The sequence below is a fragment of the Epinephelus fuscoguttatus genome, linkage group LG21, assembly GCF_011397635.1.
Source record: "Epinephelus fuscoguttatus linkage group LG21, E.fuscoguttatus.final_Chr_v1".
NCBI classification, from domain to species: domain Eukaryota; kingdom Metazoa; phylum Chordata; class Actinopteri; order Perciformes; family Serranidae; genus Epinephelus; species Epinephelus fuscoguttatus.
The window spans coordinates 4,571,602-4,594,701 of record NC_064772.1 but is presented as its reverse complement, the minus strand read 5'-3'; the positions used below and the strand labels follow the sequence as shown (position 1 = coordinate 4,594,701).

At 40.4% G+C, this 23,100-nt stretch overlaps 2 protein-coding genes across 2 annotated transcripts in view; one reads left to right on the top strand and one right to left on the bottom strand.

Moving 5' to 3' along the window:
• Positions 1–5,771, top strand: part of dnah5l (dynein, axonemal, heavy chain 5 like) — a 206,928-nt gene extending 201,157 nt beyond the window's left edge. Inside the window, exon 98 of the mRNA XM_049565752.1 lies at positions 285–5,771. Within this exon, the coding sequence (XP_049421709.1) occupies positions 285–518 (234 nt within the window). The 3' untranslated portion in view covers positions 519–5,771. The remainder of the gene's footprint in view (positions 1–284) is intronic.
• A 1,672-nt stretch (positions 5,772–7,443) lies between these two features.
• Positions 7,444–22,176, bottom strand: cavin4b (caveolae associated protein 4b). Its single transcript, XM_049565851.1, has 3 exons — positions 21,511–22,176; positions 12,669–12,684; positions 7,444–11,234 (listed from the first exon to the last, which is right to left on the bottom strand). Exons 1-3 carry the CDS (start codon positions 21,808–21,810, stop codon positions 10,606–10,608), a joined length of 945 nt encoding a protein of 314 aa, XP_049421808.1. The 5' UTR covers positions 21,811–22,176; the 3' UTR covers positions 7,444–10,605.
• Positions 22,177–23,100: the final 924 nt, after the last annotated feature.

The following is a 23,100-nucleotide window of genomic DNA, read 5'->3' as shown; positions in this document are numbered from 1 at the left end:
AAATAAACTATAATTATACATTAATTTTTTTTGTAAATAATAAAATGAAACAATAAATTCAAAATGTAATAATGTTGTAATTTGTGTAAACTATGAAGTGATAAAATTTTAATATATAAATAATATATAAATATCGATTAAAAACATTAATAACATAATAAATCAATGATAAAAATAAGTTGAAGACAATTAAAATGAAAAGAAAAAGTAATAAAAATTAAATAACAAAAAGTATTGATAAGTGATCAAATAAATAAAATCTCCTCTCTGCTGTCTCCTCTCAGGTCCTCTTCACTCCTCTCCCAGTGGTTCATGTCTACGCTGTCAGCTCAGCTAACGTGGCCGACAGTAAGCGGCAGCCTGGTGGCGGCGGGGCAGTTAGCCTGTACTCTTGTCCGGTCTACAAGAAACCGCGTCGGACCGACCTGAACTTCATCTTCTCTCTGCAGCTGAGGAGTGCTCAGCCAGCAGAGCACTGGACTCTGAGAGGAGCTGCGCTGCTCTGCGACTGCAAGTAATCCTCCAACTCTCTGAGTGGATATGTTTATTATATACAGTTTAATTTTTCTGTATTATTCCACTGCAGAAACAATACCAAATCCATACTGGTATCATTTTCAGGTTTTAGCCCATTAAGTACAGGTCACACTTATTGTACTCTCCTGATGATCATTTTGCAAAATCCTCCCTCAGCTTTTAGATGAATTTTTCTTGGTTTTACTTCACATAAAAAATCAACTAGCAGAGATGTGAATCTTGAAGCACTTCAGTAAGCTCAGATTTAAAGCCCTGACATAGCAAATACAACATAACTGATGGTGTTGAAATACACCACATAAAATATTTCAACTAGGGATAATTATTTTACTATGTTTTCTAAATGGTATGTCATAAACATTTGTGTGATATTAGAATGAATTTGTTTTGAATAACTCAAGTATTTGGCACATTTAGACACCAATCTGCTTCAATATCAGTTGAAATCCATAACAAAAAGCTTAAGAAAGAAATGTTTCTTTTATTCCACAGACACAACTGTTAAAGTTTTTGTTTTTGAGTGTCTTTGTTTTTGCTGATGTTCTTATGATCCAGGGGGGTATTCCATCAAGCAGGCTAAAGGCAAATCCAGGCTTAAATGGCCAAGTCTGGCTAATGTGAGCCAGAGATCTGTTCCATCAAAGTGGCTAAGATTAGCCTCACATCGGTAACCATGGAAACCATGGTTCTGGCTAAGCCTGATACATCAAGCTGAACTGCGGTTTCCATCCCATCAACCTGAGCCACAACTCCATTCCATCAAGGTGGTTAACCTGAATCCCAGCCTAGTAACCATGGTAATTTATGCTGCCGGGCAATCCTGAACAGATGCCTAAAAGACAGTTCTGCCAGCGCTTTTACACACTCACAACTGTCATGTAATGATAATATGTAGATCATAAAATATGTAACATAATTAATCAAAAACACACATAACGATTAAAAAACAAATTAAAATGTAATAAAAATAAGATCATCAAAAAAACAACAACACAACAATAAAGCCAAAATCGAACTAATAACAACAAAACTATAATAAAATGAAACTGAGGCATTAAAAAAAGATTGTATATGTACACCAAACCACATGAATATGTGATTGTCCTCCCATCCCAACCCCACTCTGTTTCCAATTGGCTAGCAAATTCACAGCCAATTAAGGTCAACTGACAACGGCCAGAGAAGGAGAGGGACACACCCAGAGAGACGCAGAGCAAGCAGGATTCTTATATTTTATCTTCACCTGCTGCCAAGTCCTCCTCTGGCTTCTGAGATTGCTTCTGATGAGACATAACAGTGAGGGATGAAAATGGGACACACACCATTGTGGTTTGTCTGTTCCTCATCCTATAGCACATGCCATACATTTAAGGGGATTTTCCTTATTTTGATATAATAAGGGATAGAGCTTACAGTTGACTGCCACATGATGACAAACAGACAATTGATTCACTCTCACCTGCATTCACTTAATAGTTTCCCTTATCTCCACTGAACTGATGGATTTGCTAAATGTCATTTTCTACAATCAATAGATAAATGTCATGTGATTATTTCCTATAAACTGATCTTTTCGGAAATGTCATAATCTACAATCAATTATGTGATAAATGCGATGATTGACATAAAATAGTTTGATTAAATGCATCATCTGAAATGTACATAGGAATCAGTAGATACATGTGATAAACAGTCTCTCACTAATATTAAGTTACACATGTGGTGAATTTCATTAGGCATACTTGAATTGTTAGATTTAATAGGTGTTCTTATCTACATATATATTTTGTCCCTTTGGTGTGGGATTTATAGAACATGATATTATGCTGAAATGCTGAATTTTACCACCTCCCTTGCTTTATTAATTGCTGCAGTATTGCCTTTTTTCTTAATTATGTCCTTATAGTCCTCATACACTTCCATAAGGAGCGTTTGCTCCACTGCAGAAAAAGCCTCCGCTCGCTCCTTTATTTGCTTTATGACATTTTGCAACATTTTCGGCACTCGACTAGTTTGGACTTTTTATTTTCCCTGGACACATGCATGAGTTGAGGCTTAACAGGTGAGGCTTGAATTAGCGTCAGTTGGAGCCAGCTGATTTCACTTGATGGAACGGGTTGGAGCTAGATTGGGAGCTAGATGGGGAGCTGGCGTTTAGTCAAACTTCAAGATGACACCTTAGTCTGGATATTCTTAGCTACGCTGATGGAATACCCCCCAGCCTGTCTTTGTTTGTTTTTGTTTTCAGGGCTTTTGTGTTTTTACCACTTCAATTGCTTGATAGTCGTCTTGGATTGTGTTTGTCTCTTTGTGGACTTCACCTAACTTTGCTTTTAAAGCATCTTTAACCAAACCCTACAGTGTCTAAAACTCCACAGCAAACTTTATAACCTTTGACTGAAATTGACCAGAGGGGTATTCCAGGTAGGAGGTTCAACAAACTCTGAGTCTATCCCTGAACTCTGAGTTGGTTTACTCTGAGATGGGAAACTCTGAGTTACCGGTTCCAGAACAGCTGATTTGAGTTTGTTCAGTCAACTCTGAGTATGTTCACTCTGAGTTAAGCCGACAATAAAAAGCCATCATCAATGGAGCTCCAACTCCACGATTCACCATGGCAACAGGTAAATAAAAGACAGGCCTCCATTTTAATCCAGTGGATGTAGAGATATTAATGCATGTGTAGCAGACGGTACACGTTTATCTTTAAAAGAAGAGCCTGAGTCAGAGCGAGGAAAGTGTCAATAAGTTAACCATAAAGTTAATAAAAAAGTTTTATTCAGTGTTGTCCGTTTATTCATCATTTATCAGACTTACATTTCCTTAATGAAGATAAAGTGGTGGAATCTGACTGTGTATCAGGCTGTAGATATATTACATTATATTAATTATATACAATAATATATTTGTTGAGATTGAATCTGATGGGGAAAAACACAGGAGGCAGAAGATTTAAAACATACAAGCCAGGCTATAGATCAAAGACATAAAGACATGACTGTAAACTCACAGTCTGACCCAGTAATAATATGTTTGGTGATTTGCACTTGAAAAGACGTTGAGGTTAAAATACAGTAGATTTGAAAATGCTGCACATCTATTTGTATCTTGACACAACAGCATTCAGTGACTTTATTTCAGCTACAAATGTAGTAAATGTAAAGACACTGAAATGCTACACCATTGCTCACTCAGAAATATGAACATATAATCCCCAATATTAGGCTATAGGAATTATGTTCCATCAGTGCGACCAATGACATCAGTGATAGAGATCATTAGTCATTGATACTACGTGTCTAAAGCTTCATACCCATTTTTAAAATTTAAATAATTAGACCTACACATTATGTGCAATAAACATTTGGGAGCTGCTCTAACAGACTGACAGTCTGATCCTTGTGCACAGTGTTATAAAAAATAATAAATATAAAAAGGACAGAGGTTTGATTCTGAGCTGAGGGTGAATTCTCGATGTGTAATATTTGAATGTAAAGACAAAAACCGGTGTCCAAAGAAATGATTGATGTGCATAAATTCAGTAGTCTAACGTAAGACAGTCCTGAGTAACAAACTAATATCCAGCAGGATTTAGACTGTGACAGACGGTAAATCTCTTTGATACAAGCTTTGACACGGACTGAATGAATGAGGAAATGAAACAGCGTGTAAGAGGGAGGAGACAGAGGAAAACTCAGGGTTTATTGAAGAAAACCTGTCAGCGAGCAGGTTATGTTCACAGAAGTCTGTTACCATGGTGACTGACTCAGAGTTTCAGTTGCTTCTCTTTCTGGAACGGATAACTCAGAGTTTCCCTCATCTCAGGGTTGACTTACTCTGAGTTTTCACATAACCCGCTTTCTGGAATACCCCCCTGCAGATTCACTTACATGAGGTTTCTTTTCAGATTGCTCATCACCTAAGCAGTGAGGAACAAAACCACAAACACACGAGTAACAAATAAGAAAAAGAAAAAAAAAAGAAAACAGTGTATGGCCCTAATCACACAGAAAGCATTTTGGCTACAGGAGGCAGCTTTTTGTGTTTTGTTTTGTTTTTTTTTTTTAATGAACATGAAGCTCTTAGCTCACTGTTTTTACGTTGCTATGTGCCTCCATTTCTGTGTTCTAGGCGCCTGGTGTTTTTGCCAGAGCGCTCTGAACTCCTCAAGTTGAAGAAACTTCAACTCAAAGTGGAAAAGCACCCTGCGTCATCTCCACTTTTTGCCCATTGTCCAGTGGGATGATTTGAGAGGCGGGCTCTGTAGTGGTTGTGACAACAAGTTTACAGTTGGTAAACAATGGAGGAGAAACTACTGGTACTCCCCATGATCCAACCCTCTTTTTAAGGGTCTCATGTACCCACACAGATCTCCATTTCTCTGTGCCCAACAAACTACTTGCTGACAGCCTCTCAGCCTCAACCAGAGCGACAGCAAGTACCCTCTGCCTGTCTGTTTTAAGGACAAGATGCTAATTAGTTTGAAATAAATAAAATAGATAGATAAATGGTAGATTGATTACATGTGAAGGTTAGGGTAAGGAAGAGATTAAGTGGTTGTCTGACAACAATAAAAAGGCAGAGCAAGCAGGCAGAAAAATATCTGGTGTCCTGCAAATGGCAACAACTGAAAGGAATTAAATACTCTCAGATATTTCAGCATTAATGTACATGTGAGCTTTAGAGTTTAGTCTCCTTACAGTTTGTCAACCAAAGAGCTGACAAGTTTATTTTTACATTCTGAAAATTCCCAAACACTATCTGATTCACTAAAAAATAACCAGATAAACAAAAACAGAACACAAACACACTCTAAGACAGAAAAAGGAAATGTTCAGATTAAAAATTTCAAACTGAATGAAAAAACACAAAAACTCACCTGAAAACACCTAAACATATATTTAAAAACAAACAAACTGAAAAGACTGTGGTACAAACACGGTCCTTGGAGTATTCTCAAAGCGTATCTCCACACTGATGAAACTTCCTGTCTTTGTGCTAAAGTCTCAGTTTTAGGTGAAAAGCAGACTTAGTATTAATATTTTTCCAGAGGCTATATTTGAAAAACATATGCAATATAGATAAGCATGCTGTCGCTTTCTGATCCTACTTTATGTTTCCAGTAAACACCTCTATGACAGGGAAACTGTGTCTGACCTGTCTGACTTCTTTCATCTTCCAATACTTATAGTTTATGGAGGTGCTGTCCAATGGAGCGGAGCAGGAAGCTTGTCGTTTCCACAGTCAGGAACAAAACACCAGTCATTTTGATCCATTGCTATCCAATGCTCTACTTGGTCAATGAAAGTCTAGTGCTGTGTTTGTGGAATCAGCTATAGCTAACATTATTTTACTATCTAAATAGCTGGCTACCAAAACATAATATGCCGTGCCTGTTACTAGCTGCAACTAGTCTTCTGAGTTTTCACACTAAAGTAAAATAGATTCAGAAAGTGACAGCATGTTTTTTTTATATTGCAAATGTTGCTGAGAGTCTTGGTCCATTCATATGACCACTGGCAGGCAGTTAGTGTTTACTGTAATGACACTGCCACCTAGTGGTTTTCCAGCGTGCCTTCATATTATGCCCATACATGAGCAGATTGCAGTGTTTCGTCCATCATGTGATTGAACTGGTATTCATCTGAAACATGAGACTCTGGAGAGACCAGAGAACATTGTACTAAATGTCGGACTGTTCCAGTACTACTGATCTCAGCTCTCAGCTCTGTTATGCCTCTCTGCTCGCAGAAGAAAAAATGTAATTTGTTTTGTTTTCTCTTTATTTCCTAAAATCAAGATGCCTACTCAGATTTTCTCTCGTCTTTTCATGTGGATGATGGTTTGTTGATTTGGTGAATTTGGTAATAATAAACTAATAAATTAAACTTCATGTAACATCAGTTTTTCTTCTTTTGTATTCAGTAAGGTAAAATTCATAAACTTACTGTTATCAAAACTAATGTGAAAGTAAATGTATTATGTCAATCCCTTAAAGGGGTTGTCCATATCTTTTGAAATAAGGTTAAAAAGGTCCTTATCCATAGTCAATGTATTACCTACAGTAGTGGGAGGTTGGTATGCCCCCAGTTTGGAGAAGCAGGCTGGAAGTTAAACACTGCCCTGCTGTGGATGAGAACAGCAAAACATATAGACACCTAAAAAATCTATATCAGTTAAGTATCCACTATAATGAGAGTCTTTTCATCACTTGATCTTACCATCAAGCAGTCATTTCTGATCAGGAAGCCCTTTACAGGCATCATTTCCATAGCTATGCTCTTGTCAAGGCCACCAGACTCCAGTGACAAAAGCAGTAATTTTACACCATTAGAACACAGGAACTGCTGGTCTACTACTGTTTGTGTTATTGTGTGACTTTGGTGAATCCAAACTAACCCTTTAAAACACCAGCGCCACACAAAAACACAAACTAACTAACTAATCGAGGCAGCAGTAGACCAGCAGCTCCTGTGTTCAGAGATGTTGAATCACTGTTTCTCAATCACATTCAAATTAATTTTTATAGGGGATTTATCTCTGAAGTTAAAGAATGTGCAGCTTCTCTGTTGTGTTTATGTTCAGGGTGCTGTTAGAGATGTGAAGACTGAGGAACAAATCCCTAAAAAACTAATTCACTGGTGAGGTAAATCAGTGATGCTTGTTTCTTAATTGAAATTCATTTTGAAGAATTTATCAACAGAGATTTAGCGAGAAAACCAAAGTAAATAAAAATCTAAACGAGAAGAAAAACTTATTATATTCAGAAGAATCAAGTGTGGAAACCTCAACATCTGCATGTTGTTTCTTCACTTAAAAGCACTGCTCATCATAATTGGTATATTTTTTACAAGTTTGTGAAAATCAATTTTAAATTCCGTGGGATTATTGAAGAGTGGACTTCACTTTACAGAAATGACTCAAGTGAACTTTTATTTTCTCAACATGACAATCAAACACAAACCTGCTTTAATGTGATACCTCTGACAAACTACAGCCATGCAGTCACTCAGTAACAAACCCTAACAACGCTAACAATACTGTCAAAATACTGACAGAACATTAGAGTTACAAGGTTTGCTTACAGGATAAACATCAACAACAGTGTTGAAAACCTCATAAGACAACAGCTTTATTTTTTCAGCTTGATGTGCCAAAGTGTTAATGTTGAAAAGTTAGCGATGTAAAATACAAAGCCAGTCTGAGGCTCTAAAATTAACTTTAAAATACAAGGGGAAATTGAAATGGGGAGGGGACCTTATGAAATTGTCTCTCAGGCCGAATCTGGCTCAGGCTGGTTGTTTGAGACTCCTTCAAAATAGAACTTCTCAAAAAAAAAAAATTTTTTTTCCTGTTTACACAAAAAGTTAATTTCCACCGAAATAAATCTTATCTCCAAGGTAATTTTTCACTTTTGTCACTAGCTTAATGCTATAGTGACAAGACTGATTTCACACATGTGTAACACTAGCACACTAAAACTTTATACAGTACACATTTTATATATGACTTAAAGGTCCAGTGTGCAGGATTTAGTGGTATCTAACTGTGAGGTTGCAGAACTGAAACTTCTACTGTGTGCCAAGCATGTAGGAGAACTACAGTGGCCGACACAAAAACCCAAATGTCCCTATCTAGAGCCAGTGTTTGGTTTGTTTGTTCTGGGCTACTGTAGAAACCTGGCGGTGCAACATGGTGATGTCTGTAGACAAAGACTTGTTCCCTTTGTAGCTATTCTATTCTAGCTCATTCTAAGGTAATGAATGATTCTTATTTTCAGGTGCTTATACCCTAAAGAAAACACACTGATTATATCCCATTTCTGCCAATATGTCCCCCTAAATCCTACACACTTGAGCTTTAATCTATTATTTAGATGTTTATTAATCAATCAGTTATTAAAGGCTTTTAAACCTGGACTTCATGACCCGGTCTTAGAAGTATTTTACTGATGTAAATGTGGTAAAGACTTAATGGTAAAGGACAAGTTTTTGTTTGTTTGTTTTTTATTTTTAACCGCTTTCAGGGATCTGCGTGTTTACTGTTTTACTTTCTGTGTCAGTAAGAATTCTGTTAAACACAGCTCTTAAGGTCTTACTCACTTTAAAGTCTGGGTAAAGCTAAATCAGTGATTTCTTTCAAAACACATTACACATGTTAGAAAATACTTGTTGAAAATGTGAAAAGACTGAGCCGTGTAGTACTGAACTGTGCAGTTAAACTGTTTATCATCATTTCTGTGTCCAGAATTGTTTGAGTGGGCCTAAGAGCCTGCTCGATGACACACTGGAGGCATCCTGAACATAACCCTCCCCTACTATATAAATACTACTTTACTGCCGACATTAGAGGTCGTATTATCAGTGTTGTTTCGTTCGCCCCCTGGTGAGTTTGCTACATCCCACGAGCTCTCTGAGCTCTTTCAGTCCAATAAATACATGAATAAACATCTCTGTTAAATGCCAGAGTCATACACAAGCTGAACAGCTGTCACTAACAAACCTTTCAGTCTCTCAGACTAAATCGGCTACAGTTACTGCTCGCTCCTGTGGGTGTGAGACTTGTGCTAACATTAGCTGCTGAACAAGAGGCTGTCATTGTGCACTGACTCAGGGTGTGTGTGGTGTGCTATCAGACTGTGTGTGTGACTGAGTTAGGTGCCAAAAGAGTCTGTCACTGCTAGGTGGCTCATTCTTTAGCTCCGGGGTGTGTGTAGTTTGGTGTTACTGTGTTAGCCGCTAACAAGAGACTGGTGCTGCACAGTGGCTTGTTCTTTAGCTCTGGGGTGTGTGTAGCCTTATGCCACTGAGTTAGCCGCTAACGGGAGTCTGTAGCTGTGTGGCAACTCATTCTTCAGCTCAGGGGTATGTGTAGCATTGTGCTACTGGGTTAGCTGCTAAAGAGAGTCTGTAGCTGTGTGACGGCTCGTTCTTAAGCCCGGGGCTGTATGTAGCTTTATGCTACTGGGTTAGCTGCTAATAAGACACTGTAGCTCTGCGGTGGCTTTTTCTGAAGCTCGGGTGTGTATGTTACTGTGATAGGCTACTGGGTTAGCTGCTAAGGAGAGTCTGTAGCTGCATGGCTTTTCAGCTCCTTCGGTGTCTCAGAGCAGAAAATCCTGCTAATCTTTCAACAATTTCAAAACCTAATATTATACACTTGCGATTTTTTAATCATTCAAATTTGGCTGGGTGGTTAATAACACATTTTTCTGTGGTGTGACAAACTCACATTTATTTTTACTTTACCTGGACTTAAAATCTGCTCTTAGCTGGCAGAACTATCAAAGTTGTTGATACATTTTCCACTTACACAAACTAGAGGTCTTTACAGGTCCTCTAGTGACCAAGACCCAACCCAGGACTTGAATCTGGGAGCGTCCAAACCTTTGGACATGTGAAGACCTCTACAGAAACAAACAGCCTCCATCCTGATCACTGCCTCCAAACACACACTTGTTTATTCTCACTGTTAAATCCAGTTTATTCAAGATGATCTTCAGCGACAGAGTTTTTCACCTTTTAACTTAAATTATTGCTCTACTGAGCATTAATTATTGCTCTACTGAGCATTAATACTCTTAATCTCTTTTTTCCCTTCTACATTACCCAATGTATTATAACCCTGTTACAGCTTTAACATCCAACATTTCAACCTCATTAACATGCAAAAACAAGTGAACAGCAGTGGCGTGATGATGGGAAAAGTTCTGAACACTTTGTTCTTTAATTTCCCAAAGTCAGTGTTTATTGAACACAAAACAAAAGACCATATGTATATTTGCTGATTTGATAATAAATGTCCAGAACAGACTCGACAGCATGTGAAATGACCTCAGTGATTTCAGGGCTCTGTTTGCTTGTTGTCTTAATGTTCAGTCAGATTGGATCTGTGACCGGCCTGTTCTCTGCTCACTTCCTTCAACAACGTTCAAACAAATGTTTTTCTTCATTATTGGTGCTCTTACAGCTCTGCTTATTACCAGCAACCTAAAACTTTCTCTCACTCCCTCTATGCGGTCTCAGTGGTCCAAAGAAAATGGTGCAGATCTTGTCACTGTGTCACGGTTTAGGACAGCTGCTTCATGTCGTACATCGGCACCTCAGACTCCTCCGCCTTACCCTCATCATCAGCTGCCTCAGCGGCATCTGGGCTGCCCTTGCGACCCTTGGGAGGAGGGACGGGCGCAGCTCCCTCCGTGGCACCCTCAGCTCCTTCCTGGCCCTCTGCCACAGTCCTCTCCTTCTTCAGGTTGAGCTTGGCCGGGACGCTCTTGGTGATGGTCTCCTTCAGCCTCTCGCCCGACTGCTTCAGCCTCTCGCCAGACTGGCGGATCTTCTCACGCCTCTCGGCCGTCACGATGCGCTCACCAAACTTGTTCACCTTGGTGCCAAGGTTCTCGCGGGTCTTGGTCATGTTCTCCTTGGAGAAGGTGGCTTTGAAGCTCTCGATGCGCGTCAGCCCTGTCTTCTTCAATCGCCCGGCCGCTGTGGAGTCTGCCTCCTCCACCACCATATACTCTTCATCTGACTCTGGAGGGAGCTCAAACTTGTCCGGTTCCACCTCAGCTCTGGCGGTGGAGCTGCCACTAGGTTCTGCTGGCTCATTGCCTGGTGTGATGGCCTTCAACTCCTGGTCACCCTGAGGGAGGAGAACACAGAACAGAGTGTGAACCCAAGAATGTAATGATTCCATACCTGATAAAATGGACTTTGTGCTGGGGAAAAAACATGTTGTGCGTTAGATGTAAAAAAAAATGTATTTGTTTTTCTTCTCAGTCAGATGGACAAAGTTTAATAGTTGATGTCAGGTTTAAATCTGTCTCTGGTTAAAGTGTGTCATGTAGACTTTGGCTGTCAGTGTGCAGGCTTGATCCTGCCTCCATAAATAAACTGTAGCACCTGTTTCTGCAGCTCAGTGCTCGGCTGCAGGAAGCTAAACATATCAGCCAGCAGCAGCGTGCGAAGCAAAGCTGGATCACTTTCAGCTTCAGGCTACGTCATGCATCAGTCTGTAACTGAAAGATAAGTTTACACCGAACATGAAATGGAGTAAAAATGTCAAGGCCGAAGCTGCAAACTGCTCCAGATCCCTGCAAATGTAATCTACTTTGGGAAGGTTGACCAGGATTCACTATCCGATTATCCTGCTCATTCATTCGGAGAGCTGACCAGTACTACTGATGCCTAATACTGGTGAAAAGCAGCCAGAGTTCCACAAAGAACAGACTTAGCCAAAAACTAGTAAGGTCTAAAAAAGTGAAGAAAAAGAACATAAAGCAAGGAAGCAACAGGAGACAGTGTGTTTTGTGTTTCTAGTCCTTAACCTAACCACCAAAATCTGTCTGAGTAAATTCAAAGAAAACATCAGGGGCCTCATTTATAAAAGAGTGCTTAGGATTCATACTAAAAGTTGATGTGCGCCCAAAAGCTGAGAATGGTGTGCGCCAAAAAATAATCTGATTTATAAAACCGTGCGCACGCACACTTGCACGCAATGTTCTCTTTATAAATCACAGACCTCCTGGAGTTGTGCGCACCCAGATCCGCCTCATATTCTGCCCTCTACACGCCCTAGTTCAACCATAAATGGTCATGCAAATCACCTCATGAATGCGATCTGCATATAAATAAGCCGGCATGCGAGTGTTCTCTCGTTGTGAGTCACGGCGACAGGTGTGAGAAACGAACTGAGAAACGTAATTTCTCCGAGACTGAGCTAGAGACCCTTTAACGGGAGGTGGAGGACTGAAGACAGATTTTATTTGGTGGCCACAGTAGCAGGATCAAATAAATAAAAGAAAGCGAAAAAAAGTGGCAACACATAGACCAAATGTTTCTACTCCTTTACCAACATGTAGTTAATGTGTTGCTTTTAAATTTGAGGATGTTTGACATTTGGATGTGCGACATAAAGAATCACATTTATTAAAGGTGGAGGCAAAAAGGAGTATGTGCCAGTGCCATCTTGCGCAATTACGCACGAGGGTCACTGCAGTGTTTATATGTTTATGGCAATTAATCTTATCAGACACACGGCCTGAATTACAGCATGAACCAGTGGTATCCCTGTCCCAAAATACAATGTGTAATTTGAAATACAATTCAAAGACGAAAGTGTAATAGGCGAACACGTTTCTTCATGCCGGTTTTGTCATGAACAGCACATGTCTAAGTAGGGCTGATGAAATGAGTGTAACGGTTGTGCTTAATGGTTGTATTTTGAGACATGATAAATGCACTGGAAATATTTAGCTAAATAAATAAATATATTCCATGCAGTCGCGCCGTCCTCTCCCCCTCCTGCGCTCACAGAGTGGACAATGAGACGTTAGAGGCAGTGCGGATTAAATACGTATTTAGAAAGAATTTCAATTCAGGATTTGAGTTGGATTTTACAACGTTTTTATGAAACAATTATCACTCACTCCAAGCGCAAAATAAGGCTGCTGGATTTAATTTCAATGATAACGTGGATCTAAGGCAGATATAGCGTGACATTAAATTTGCCTGAGACATCAATAAAAATCTGACTCCACTTCTCCACCTCGCCATCTGCGTTGCCACTTCCCAGTGTCTCCAAAATGTGCGCACGCATGACTCAGAGTTTGCTTACATTTGCGCACATTCTCCCGCCAAGTTTATTTTTATAAATCACAACCTTTGTGTGGTAAGTGGCGTACGCCACTTTCAAGCCCTGTTTTGTGAGTAAGCAAGCTTTATAAATGAGGCCCCAGATCAGTAACACCCAGTCTAAATCACTGTTGATGATGTTCGGCAGTTTTCTACACTTTGATCTGTAGTGAAATGTGAGCTGGACAGATGTACTAAGCTGAATTTGTGGGGCAATGAATTTACTGGGGACCGCCTTTAACTTCCTTAAGAACCCCTGAAGGCCCCCAAACACCTGAACTGGAAAACAAAGAACAAAGTGAGAAATGTCAGAAAACTGAGTGCCATCAGCTTTCTGTGCTTTCATCAAGAAATCTGGCATTTGTTCAGGTCAGTCCTGGATGAAATGAACATTCATGCTAGGTAGCTAACTCGTCTGGAGCATGCTAATGGGATCATCAGGATCTTTGATTACATGCATCATAGGCACTTTATGACACCTGATAGACAGACTGACATTTCCAAAGCTTTGACAGAATGCATCCCAGTCATAACTGAGCTACACAGCAGGAGCATGTGGCAGAGTCTGCTAACAAACTAAAACTGAGTAAATCTAAAATAAATAAATAAATACACCTACCAGCTTCTCCAAATCTCACTAAATAATTCACTTATATCTTGTTTGGTTAATCTGTACCTGTACAGACCAAAACGTGTTCACTGACTGCATCTGCACAGCAGCACTTGGCATTTGTCGTTCAACAAGAAATAGTTCCATCATGTAACTCCTCCTAAAGCTGATTAACAACGTGTTTATCACTGAGCATTAGAGGTGTTGAACGATGTATTTTAGAACTGTGGAGCCAGGCTCACTGTTTCCACCTGTTTCCAGTCTTTATGCTATCATAGGCTAACCCTGTCCTGACTCCAGGCCTGTACTGAACTCACAAACATGAGATTTTTATGCATCTCCTCAAATCACAGCAATGCCAACTTTAAGTCCTTTACACATTTTAAAACTCAGTGCTACATTTCTGTCACCTCATATCACAACAAAGTTAAAGCCACAGTGTGTAGGAATTTCTCCCATCTACCGTTGAAATCATATAGCATTCAAACGGATAGCGCAGTCTAGCGCCTCACTGTAACAACGGTAGCTGCTGTGTACCAAAAATCTATGATAACATTGATGAAACCACGTCATCCGATACTTCATGGAGTATTCATTCAGGCTCCTACACAGACACATGCAACGCGAGTTGACAAACCCCCTCCTCACCATGCTGGCTGTGTTTACAACATAGGACTGTTGGGGCGGGTGTAAATTGAAACAAACCAATCATGTCTTGTCTTTTGACAACTGACAAGTGGCACAACCTCACACACCTCATCCCTCTCCTCGCATCACTGCGCCGCTAACAGCGGCTAATCACTGCGCGGCTAACAGCTAACAGCGGCTGACAGCGGAGCTGGCTGCTAACAGCACTAACAGCTGACAGCGCCGCTGTTAGTGCTGTTAGCTGTGATTGCATTACCTTTCTCATTCAGCAGCTCTTTCCACCTGGGAAAGGCTACCCCGATGTTAACCCCCCTTTTTTTAATTCGCCGGTCACGTTGACTTTTTGATTCCCTTTTGCACTTTCTTGGCGATGAGGATTCCATCTCCCGTGATGCTGCATGATCCTGTATTATGCTCAAAGAGTGGGACTTTGTTATGCTGCAGTAATGCGGGGTGGTAGCGAAACGCCTCTTGCGCCTCTCCTTCGGCTTCTCAGTCACATAGTGCTGGCCTGGCTCTCAACGAAAATGCCGAAGGCGGGGCTGTATGTATTGCTGGCGGATGTATTCTTAAGATGGCAAAATGTTATGGAACCCCCCAAACGACTTGTACAAAAAAAAATCCGAAATTCTCCTTTTATGAGAATAAGTCAGATTATTGGTGGAGGTAATAGTACACCAATGACGACATATTTATGAATGCAGACGTTGATTTTTGCCAATAAACAACTGAAAATGTTACACAATGTCCCTTTAATGCATAGTCCTGTTAAAAAGTTCAAAACAGGGATGTCAACAGATGGCCATAATTCGTCTTACTGCTGAGTATAATTTTACGAGGTTACATGTCAGTCTATAGGTTAATTTTGCTGGGCTTCAATGTGCTACACTGCACACCAATTGGGTCCGGTGGGAGCTAGCTAGCGGCAACACTCATCTGGCGACTACTGTTGTAACGCTGCAACACAGGGTGTTAGTAGTAACACAGTGTTGCTGTGGGAAATATTGTGCCCACCCTGTGCTGCCCCCAAAGATCACCCTTGTCAGTGAAGCAGCTCAATTTTGAGACGAAAGCCCCCTTTAACATTGTTAACTATGTTAGCATTGTTTGCTCTGGTAGCACCATTAACATACTTACTGTGAAATTCGCAATATAAGTCGCACTGGCATATAAGTCGCAGTCTATTTTTAAGGTCTCAAACAGGGAAAACAAAGGTTTATATTTGTTAATAAAAACGTTATACAAGTTATTCCTACACTGTTTCCCTTTATTTTTAATTTGAAACACATTCAAAACACAATAACCTCTTAAACCTCTCAATTTTCCAAACACCCTCTTCAGGAAATAAAATTATAACGTTAAACGTTTTTTTGTTTTTTTTCATGTATGTCAATGTGACAATATGGCGGCTTGTTCACTGGCTGGCTATGATGTCCGTCACAAATCTTTAGCTACGTAGCGCCATCTTGTGGGTCAAATTACCTATGTCAGCATTTACCTTGATCTATAGGTCACACCGGTCTATAACCCGCACCCAACTTTTTAGATGAAAAAAAAAGGGGAAAAAAGTGTGACTTATACACCGAATTTTACGGTAATAATGCTAAAGGGGTTTCGCAGTTAAAAATGAAGCCGCTTACTCACCCGGGTTACATGCCGTCCCAGTGGCAGTGCCAGCTGTAATCACAGATGAACGACGCCGCTAGCTAGCTCCCACCTGACCAGGGTGGTGCGACCAGTGGAACCAGCTAACCAGTGGAAAGCAGAAGTTGGGCAGTGCGCGCTATGTTTCCACATGTTAAAGCAGTCAGCCGGCTGTCGTCAGCAAAGCCAACAGAAAATATAATGAAAGGCAAAACATTAACATCACAAAACATTAAACTTTCACCACCTCTAAAGCTCACTGAGTCAGTGAATCACCAGATTTTTTAAAAAAAAAAAAAAAAAAAGGCCCTCTTATCTCACACCATTTTTTTTTTTTTTTCATTTAAATCAACCTGTTAGTGACTGATTAATGGGTGTCAGGCTATCAAAAGCTAAATTAAACCAAACTGACATCCCTAGTTGAAAGGTTTATCAACTTTTTGAGTTTTGCTGTTGATATCAGTGTATGTAACTACAAAGTTTTTCATAAAACTGTCACTTCCTGTGTGACTTATTTGAATATTGCCAGTCAGAAACAGCCCAGTTGCCAGAAGAAAATGTTGGCATTGTCCAATTTTGCAAACCTCGATACGTTAAATTTGTATGTTTCATACATATTAACATTTCTAAAGTGACATAGTATATCCCACCGAGCATTTTTAGGTCTATTATACGTCTAATATACGTCTAAATGTTCCTTAGACATCTAGTCTAAAATTGGTCTATCAGGGGTATAGAAATGAAAGTTTTTTAGACGTCTAAATCTCAACTATATCTGTACTATACTGTATATCGCTCAACGGCTATCATTATTATTTTAGTTAAGTATTTGGAGATCAGTTATGCACCTTACAGTTGTTTTTTTTAATTAATAGTTATCGAATACTAGATTAAAGTGCAACGTCTAAATTCCGTCTAAAAATAGACGGAATCCAGACGGTTGAAATTAGGTCTAAAAAATAACTAGACGTCTAATATCCGTCTATTGCTCAGTGGGATGAGCTGACTTTGTCATCACAAAGTGGAGGGGATGGTGGATGAAGTGACAAGACAGCTGCCAAGCTGCAGACCACTGTTGGAGACCAACAACGAAACCAAATATTTATTTGTGAGTCATTTCAGTGTTTCTTGCGGCTTTTTAGCCACTGAACGCTGGTATGTTTTTTGCAATCGGTAGCTGTGTGTCCACCGGAGATAGAGCCATGACAAGTGCATGTGTGTTTTTAGTGAGACATAGCTGCATTTCCAGCGAGACTGTGCCACAAAAAACACCAACATTTTTTCCTGGCGATTTAGTTGTCAGAAAAGTGTCACATTGCTACACAGAGCAACAAGACTGAACAGCAGCTAGCAGACAGTTAATCCAACAGAATGAGGAAACAGAAGTCAAGACTTCAGGTTTAAGGTCTCTCTGTTCTGTTAAACTGTGGGCAAGGAGGAGTGGTTAGAAAGGGAGGGTCAAAGGTCACAAGCCCATCTCACCCCATGACATCACAGTTATGTGCTGAACCCCCACAGCTTCTGCTTTGGCTTCTGCTCTGAAAGGATTTCCTCCATCCATCTAATTTGTCAGAACAAATCAAACAGCAAGCAGAGCCTGTTAGCAGCTAATGATATGATTTATAACCCTCGTCCAGAAGATCATCGTTAGCAAGTCCAGAGAGAGTAAGAGGAAGGGAGAGAGAGCAGACAACTATATTAGGAGATGGTGGAGGTCCAGACTCAGAATAACCTGGCCTGTCAGTGCTCAGCTGGCACAGTCACTTACAGTACAGAAACCACATAACAGCACACACCCATTTGTTTTATCAGTGGGCTTAAAATAAAAGACTTTTATATCACAATGATACCAAAATCCTTTTCTAATCTAAACAGCATGTAGGTCGCCATGTGCAGATATTGTAAAGAAGGGAGAGTTTAAAAACGTTGGCCTTTATACAAACCATTTTGGGTTTTTTGATCATGTCAATGCATGTAACCATAGGAATCTTTTCTACCTCTGCCTTCAATCCCAAACAACATCAATGCAGCACTAGTGTGCACAATGCAGCCTGACGTCCAGCAGCTGAAGCCAGCCAATCACAGTGTCTTTCTGAGGAGTGCTCAACATGTGGCCTCACTGAACCGTCCTGCAACCTGACGCTGTTCATTACAGAGTCCAGATTACAGTAACTGAACCACACCCCAGAGAGCTATTCCTGCATTCAGTCCTAGTCTACAAGCTAATTTACATCAGAACTCTTAATGTTAACATTCTGATATTAGCATTTCAATGTTATCATGGTAAGATACATGCAGTTAGCATGCTAATGAAATACAGTACACACAACTAACAGTTCATTGTATTCAGCATCTTCACAGTAAAAAAAAAAAGAAAAAAAATCCAAATTAAAAGCTCTTTGTTGACGACTAACTTGGTGAGAACGCTGACATTAAATCCTCTGTTTATTTGTCCTTTTGGTGAAGGAGTACAATTTAGCAATTTTAAAGCATCGTTCTCGTCATTTTGGCGTCAGCTCAGTGGCATCTTTGACCTATCAGATTGTTAGAATCAGTTCCTAACCCAACCCAAGTATAATGGTAAAACACTGCAACGGATCCAAGATGCAAAAATCAAAGAAAAATAAAATGCCAGAAAAGCTAAGCTGGAGCTGCACTCAGATTTACACGCAGAAACCGTCACTCAGTCCTCAGCTGCACCAGTCAGCATTAGAGAATATAGTTTTTTTTTTTAACAGCTTAACAGTCATTCACAAATTGTTCATTCTAACTGAAAGCCCACTCTATGAGCTCCAGATCTGTGTTGTAACCTTTCAGCATAGTGACGTTTATCCAGAGCTAAAATAACCAGGTCACCATCGCGCTGGCAGCTGCTAACTGTGAAGGCCAAAGAAGTAAAACGAAGCTGTGTGTGTGTGTGTGTGTGTGTGTGTGTGTGTGTGTGTGTGTGTGTGTGTGTGTTTGTGTGTGTCTGTGTCTGTGTGTGTCTGTGTGTTGCTATTTCAACCCTTAGATTGAACTGAGATGCTGGTTGACTAATGCAGTTTGTTAACGTTGAAAGAGCTCAGATGTGATCCTTTGGAGACCTTAAAGTGTTGCTCAGTGATCTCAAGTGTCCTCTCACAACAGTCACTTCATGCCAGACTTAAACACAAGTGAAGATCTTTACTTAACTGCAGATCTCATTGGGGCCTGAGCACTGTCCAGTGCAAGGGTCCTATTGAAATTGCTCGATTTATTATTTCACAAAAAGAAGCACATTTTTGAAAGGCTGAAGGTGCTCAAAAACTCATTAAACTTTGCACACGCATCAGAACTGATGAAAAAATGAATGATTTCATGCAAAGGTGTAACACAATGGCCCACTAGAGAATATCAGTGAAGCAGCCCCTGCAGTACGTTTCACCAACATATGAAAATTGGGAGGCACATATAACATCCCAAAACTTTAAAAAAAGTGTCTGGAAGCCATAACAGGAAGTCAGTCACTTTAACAAACTTCTCCTTTAGATTTTGCCAAGACAACTTTAATTTAGGAACAATCTAAAGACCTTAGCAATACCACATTGTAAAGCTTTTGAGTTTTCGTTGAGCAGCATGGCCATGGCAATGTGTCAAATTTCCATGCTTTGCCACAAAACATGAAGTGGTCTGTAACCACTGTACATGGTCCAATTTGCCCAAAACTTCACGTTTGATAGGAATCCCGGCCTAAAGACATCCATGTGTCAATATTGAGTTATCATCAGAGCGCCACCTACTGCCAACACTAAATGTCATGATTTATACTTTGATGTACTGCTCCCAGCAATTGTCCAGATACATCTCAGATTTGGGCAGCAAGTCCTTAAGACATTGATGACGCTTTATAATGAAAGTTTTCATTAAACTGTGTTGCAGTGGTGGCATGGCAAATTCTAATGTTTCGACATGACACAGGAAACTGTTGTAACATAATTTACATAAGATAATCTGCCCTAAATTTCACACGCTGCTTAAGAGTCCAGGCCTGAAGAAAGCTACAAGCCCATATCGACTTCTACTCATAACGTCACCTTCTGAGAACAGAAAGTCAGCTATATGTGACAAAGATCATTCAATTTACATGAAATTTATCTTGTGTGGTCTACACATGATATTTAGCAACATGACAATAATTACTGTGCATTCTCTAGCACCATGTATTGGGTACAGGAAGTGGTACACAATCTTTAATACGGCATTTCCAGCACAACACAGTCCAAGCAGGAACCATCTAAGTCGTGCACACAATGTCAATGCACAGCTGCGTGAACCGGTGTTCCGCCAGCACCTCTGTTGGTGGAAAGGTGTTAGGGCCTATTCATTGCTGCTTGCAGTTTAGTTGGGCTTTAATATCAGCACTGCCAGTATTGGCAGTCTGGATCATAAGTGCATAAAAAAAAAGATACAGAGAAGCATTTGGCAACATCTTTCTGAAAAGTTCTTTGTGTTTTGAAACGGAAGAAACTGATTTGTTATATTAGTGTTTGCTGCTTCTTAAGGTCTTTGGGAGAATCATGCAGCAAAATCCAATTTAAAAATAGGATGAAGACAGAGGTTTGCACCTTTCAGAAAAATGTTGCTGTGACTATTTCTTGAAGAGTGAAAGTTCTCCTATTCTGTGGAAACTGGATGTAGGCTGACAGCTATTTTAGAACTTGTCCAGCTCCACATCCACCTTTAATTCATCACCTGTCAAACATACTGGCCCTTTTGACCTCATTAGTTCCACAGTTCAGTCTGTCTGCAGTTGAAAGTGTCTACCAGGAACTGATGATTATAATTAGACTTATGATGTTATTCAAGTCATATAGTAAGTGAGATGCCAAATCTGGTGTCACCAATACATGCCCCAGAACCTTTTCTTTGGCTCCATAATAAATGTGAGAAACTTGGTTCCCAACCAGGGTCATGAGTTGGGCCCCGTCCAAGTTCCATTCTGTATAATGTGATCAGGAAAGGTGGAGTTCTTGTGTATTGTCACAAGATTTGTGTCTGTTCAAGTTAACCCTGTTTTTCAATTGGTTCTTTTCGACTGGGCTCAGTTGTCGTCAGGTTCCTTTCAGATTGGGTCCTTTTATGGATAATTAATTTAAGCATGTTTGGTCCAGGTAGGTTTTCTTTAGAATCTCTTTCAGATCAGGCTCAAAATTTCAGAGATATGAATACCCCTCCTGTGATGTTTTAGCAAGGCAGTAAACAACCTTCTTTGAATGCTGATTAGAAATCTTAAGAGCATTAGAAGTATATTTTATGGTGTATTTAGTCAAGTAGCTATAGGTTAGCCTGATGCTCGACACCATGTCTAGACTAGAGTCAATACTCCACTGCCCCGATACAAGGGGAATTTCTTAAGCGATCAATTCAGAACCCCAGTGGTCGTTTCCACTGGTCTTAAAGTAACTATGAAGCATCTATCTTCACCCTGATGTTCTGGTTCTCCACACGGACCCTGACATCCTTGATGTGGCGGCTGACCTTGCGTGTCTTCTCCAGCAACCGGTCAACGGTGGAACTGGTGGTGGCGTGGTTGCTAGTCAGCTTGATGATGTCTGTCTGAATGGTCTTTACCGTGTTCTCCAGCTCCAGCTGACGCTCTTCCATGCGCTGCTGCGTGGTCTGGACACTGTCCATGAGGCCTGCCACACGCTCCAGCAGCGCCATGATGCCTCCCGCATCATCTCCACCACCCGTTGGCATGCCTGGTTTGTCTGTCATACTTTCTTGTTGGTTGGCTTTTTCCCCTGCAGTTGACTTGCCTGTTGGTTGTTTGGTTGATCAGCTGTTAGAACCCAGTGATCCAGATGTAGAGGGGAAAAAGGGATGAGGAGTAGCAGGGTGGATGAGGTAGAAAGACAAGCTCCAGCACGAATGGTAAAATCTTCAGATTTTGAGGAAGAAAAGAAGATCAAAGGGATGGAAAAGATGATAATGAGAGTTTAGGCATAGGGGGATCCAAAAAAGAGAGGGAGTACAAGAGAGGAGGAATAAAAACCTCCTCGGGAAGGAGAAGGACAGAAAGGAAGAGGATAGGAGTACCGGATCACCCCTGTACAACTGGAGGTCGACCCTGAAACTGGTTAGATCAACTGATAGACTCCACCCTGCTGGTGGCGGGAGGGAGGGGTGACAGGAGTGAAGAGGAGGGTGGGAGAGATTTAGGGAATGGTGAGGCTAAAAAGAGAGTTGAGCATATTAGAGAGTTTTAACAATGTTTAATCAATGTAGTAACAACATAGTGGTAGATTTTAAAGTAAGTGACCAGATTGTAAAACTGGATAAACTAAAGTGGAGATCTTATTTCAAGTTTATCTCAATCTATCTTGGTATTTAGAGGTTATTTTTGACTTCTCAGGGTCCTGAGAAACACTGGGCCACCTTCAAACTTCTCATCAATCAGAGAATTTTAAAATGAAAATGGATATCATAAGACCGGTCGTGTTAATGAGAGAGATAGATAAAGAGTGACATGGATCCTGGCTTCCTTCTGTGTTCCCTGCTGCTAAAAATACAGTGAGGGTAAAGTGACTCCCTGCACCTCTTTGGGAGATGAGTGTATTAAAAGGAATGGAAACCCCCTCCCATCTTTTCCTCCATCATCCATCTATCAGCTGGCACCTTTTCACTTATTCTGTCTTAATCCCTCCCTCCCAGGTTTAGACTTTTCTGGCATCCCTGAGCCTCCAAATGAACAGCTAGGTTTCCAGAAAGAATTCCTCATGCTAACACTTGCCGTTGCTCCCGTCTTTGTTATGTACTGGAATCAGACAGTCCAAATTTGTGCAGATAGGGGGAGGGGCCTGGGATGAGCTGAGGTGGGACAAGCGAGTAGCAGCCAACACAACTCACTGTGCTAGGTGAGACAACTTTCAGTCAAAGCAAACACAATCTAAGTTGGTCAGTGGTGTGATAATTTTAATAAGCAGGGGCGGCCAAGCTTTTTTGATTGTGGGACAAATGCAGAAAAATATAATATATAATATAATAAAATATAAGGAGTCACGGGCC

Coding starts and splice junctions, on each gene's coding strand:
- cavin4b (XM_049565851.1), bottom strand. CDS start 21,810: ATGACAGACAAACCAGGCATGCCAACGGGTGGTGGAGATGATGCGGGA.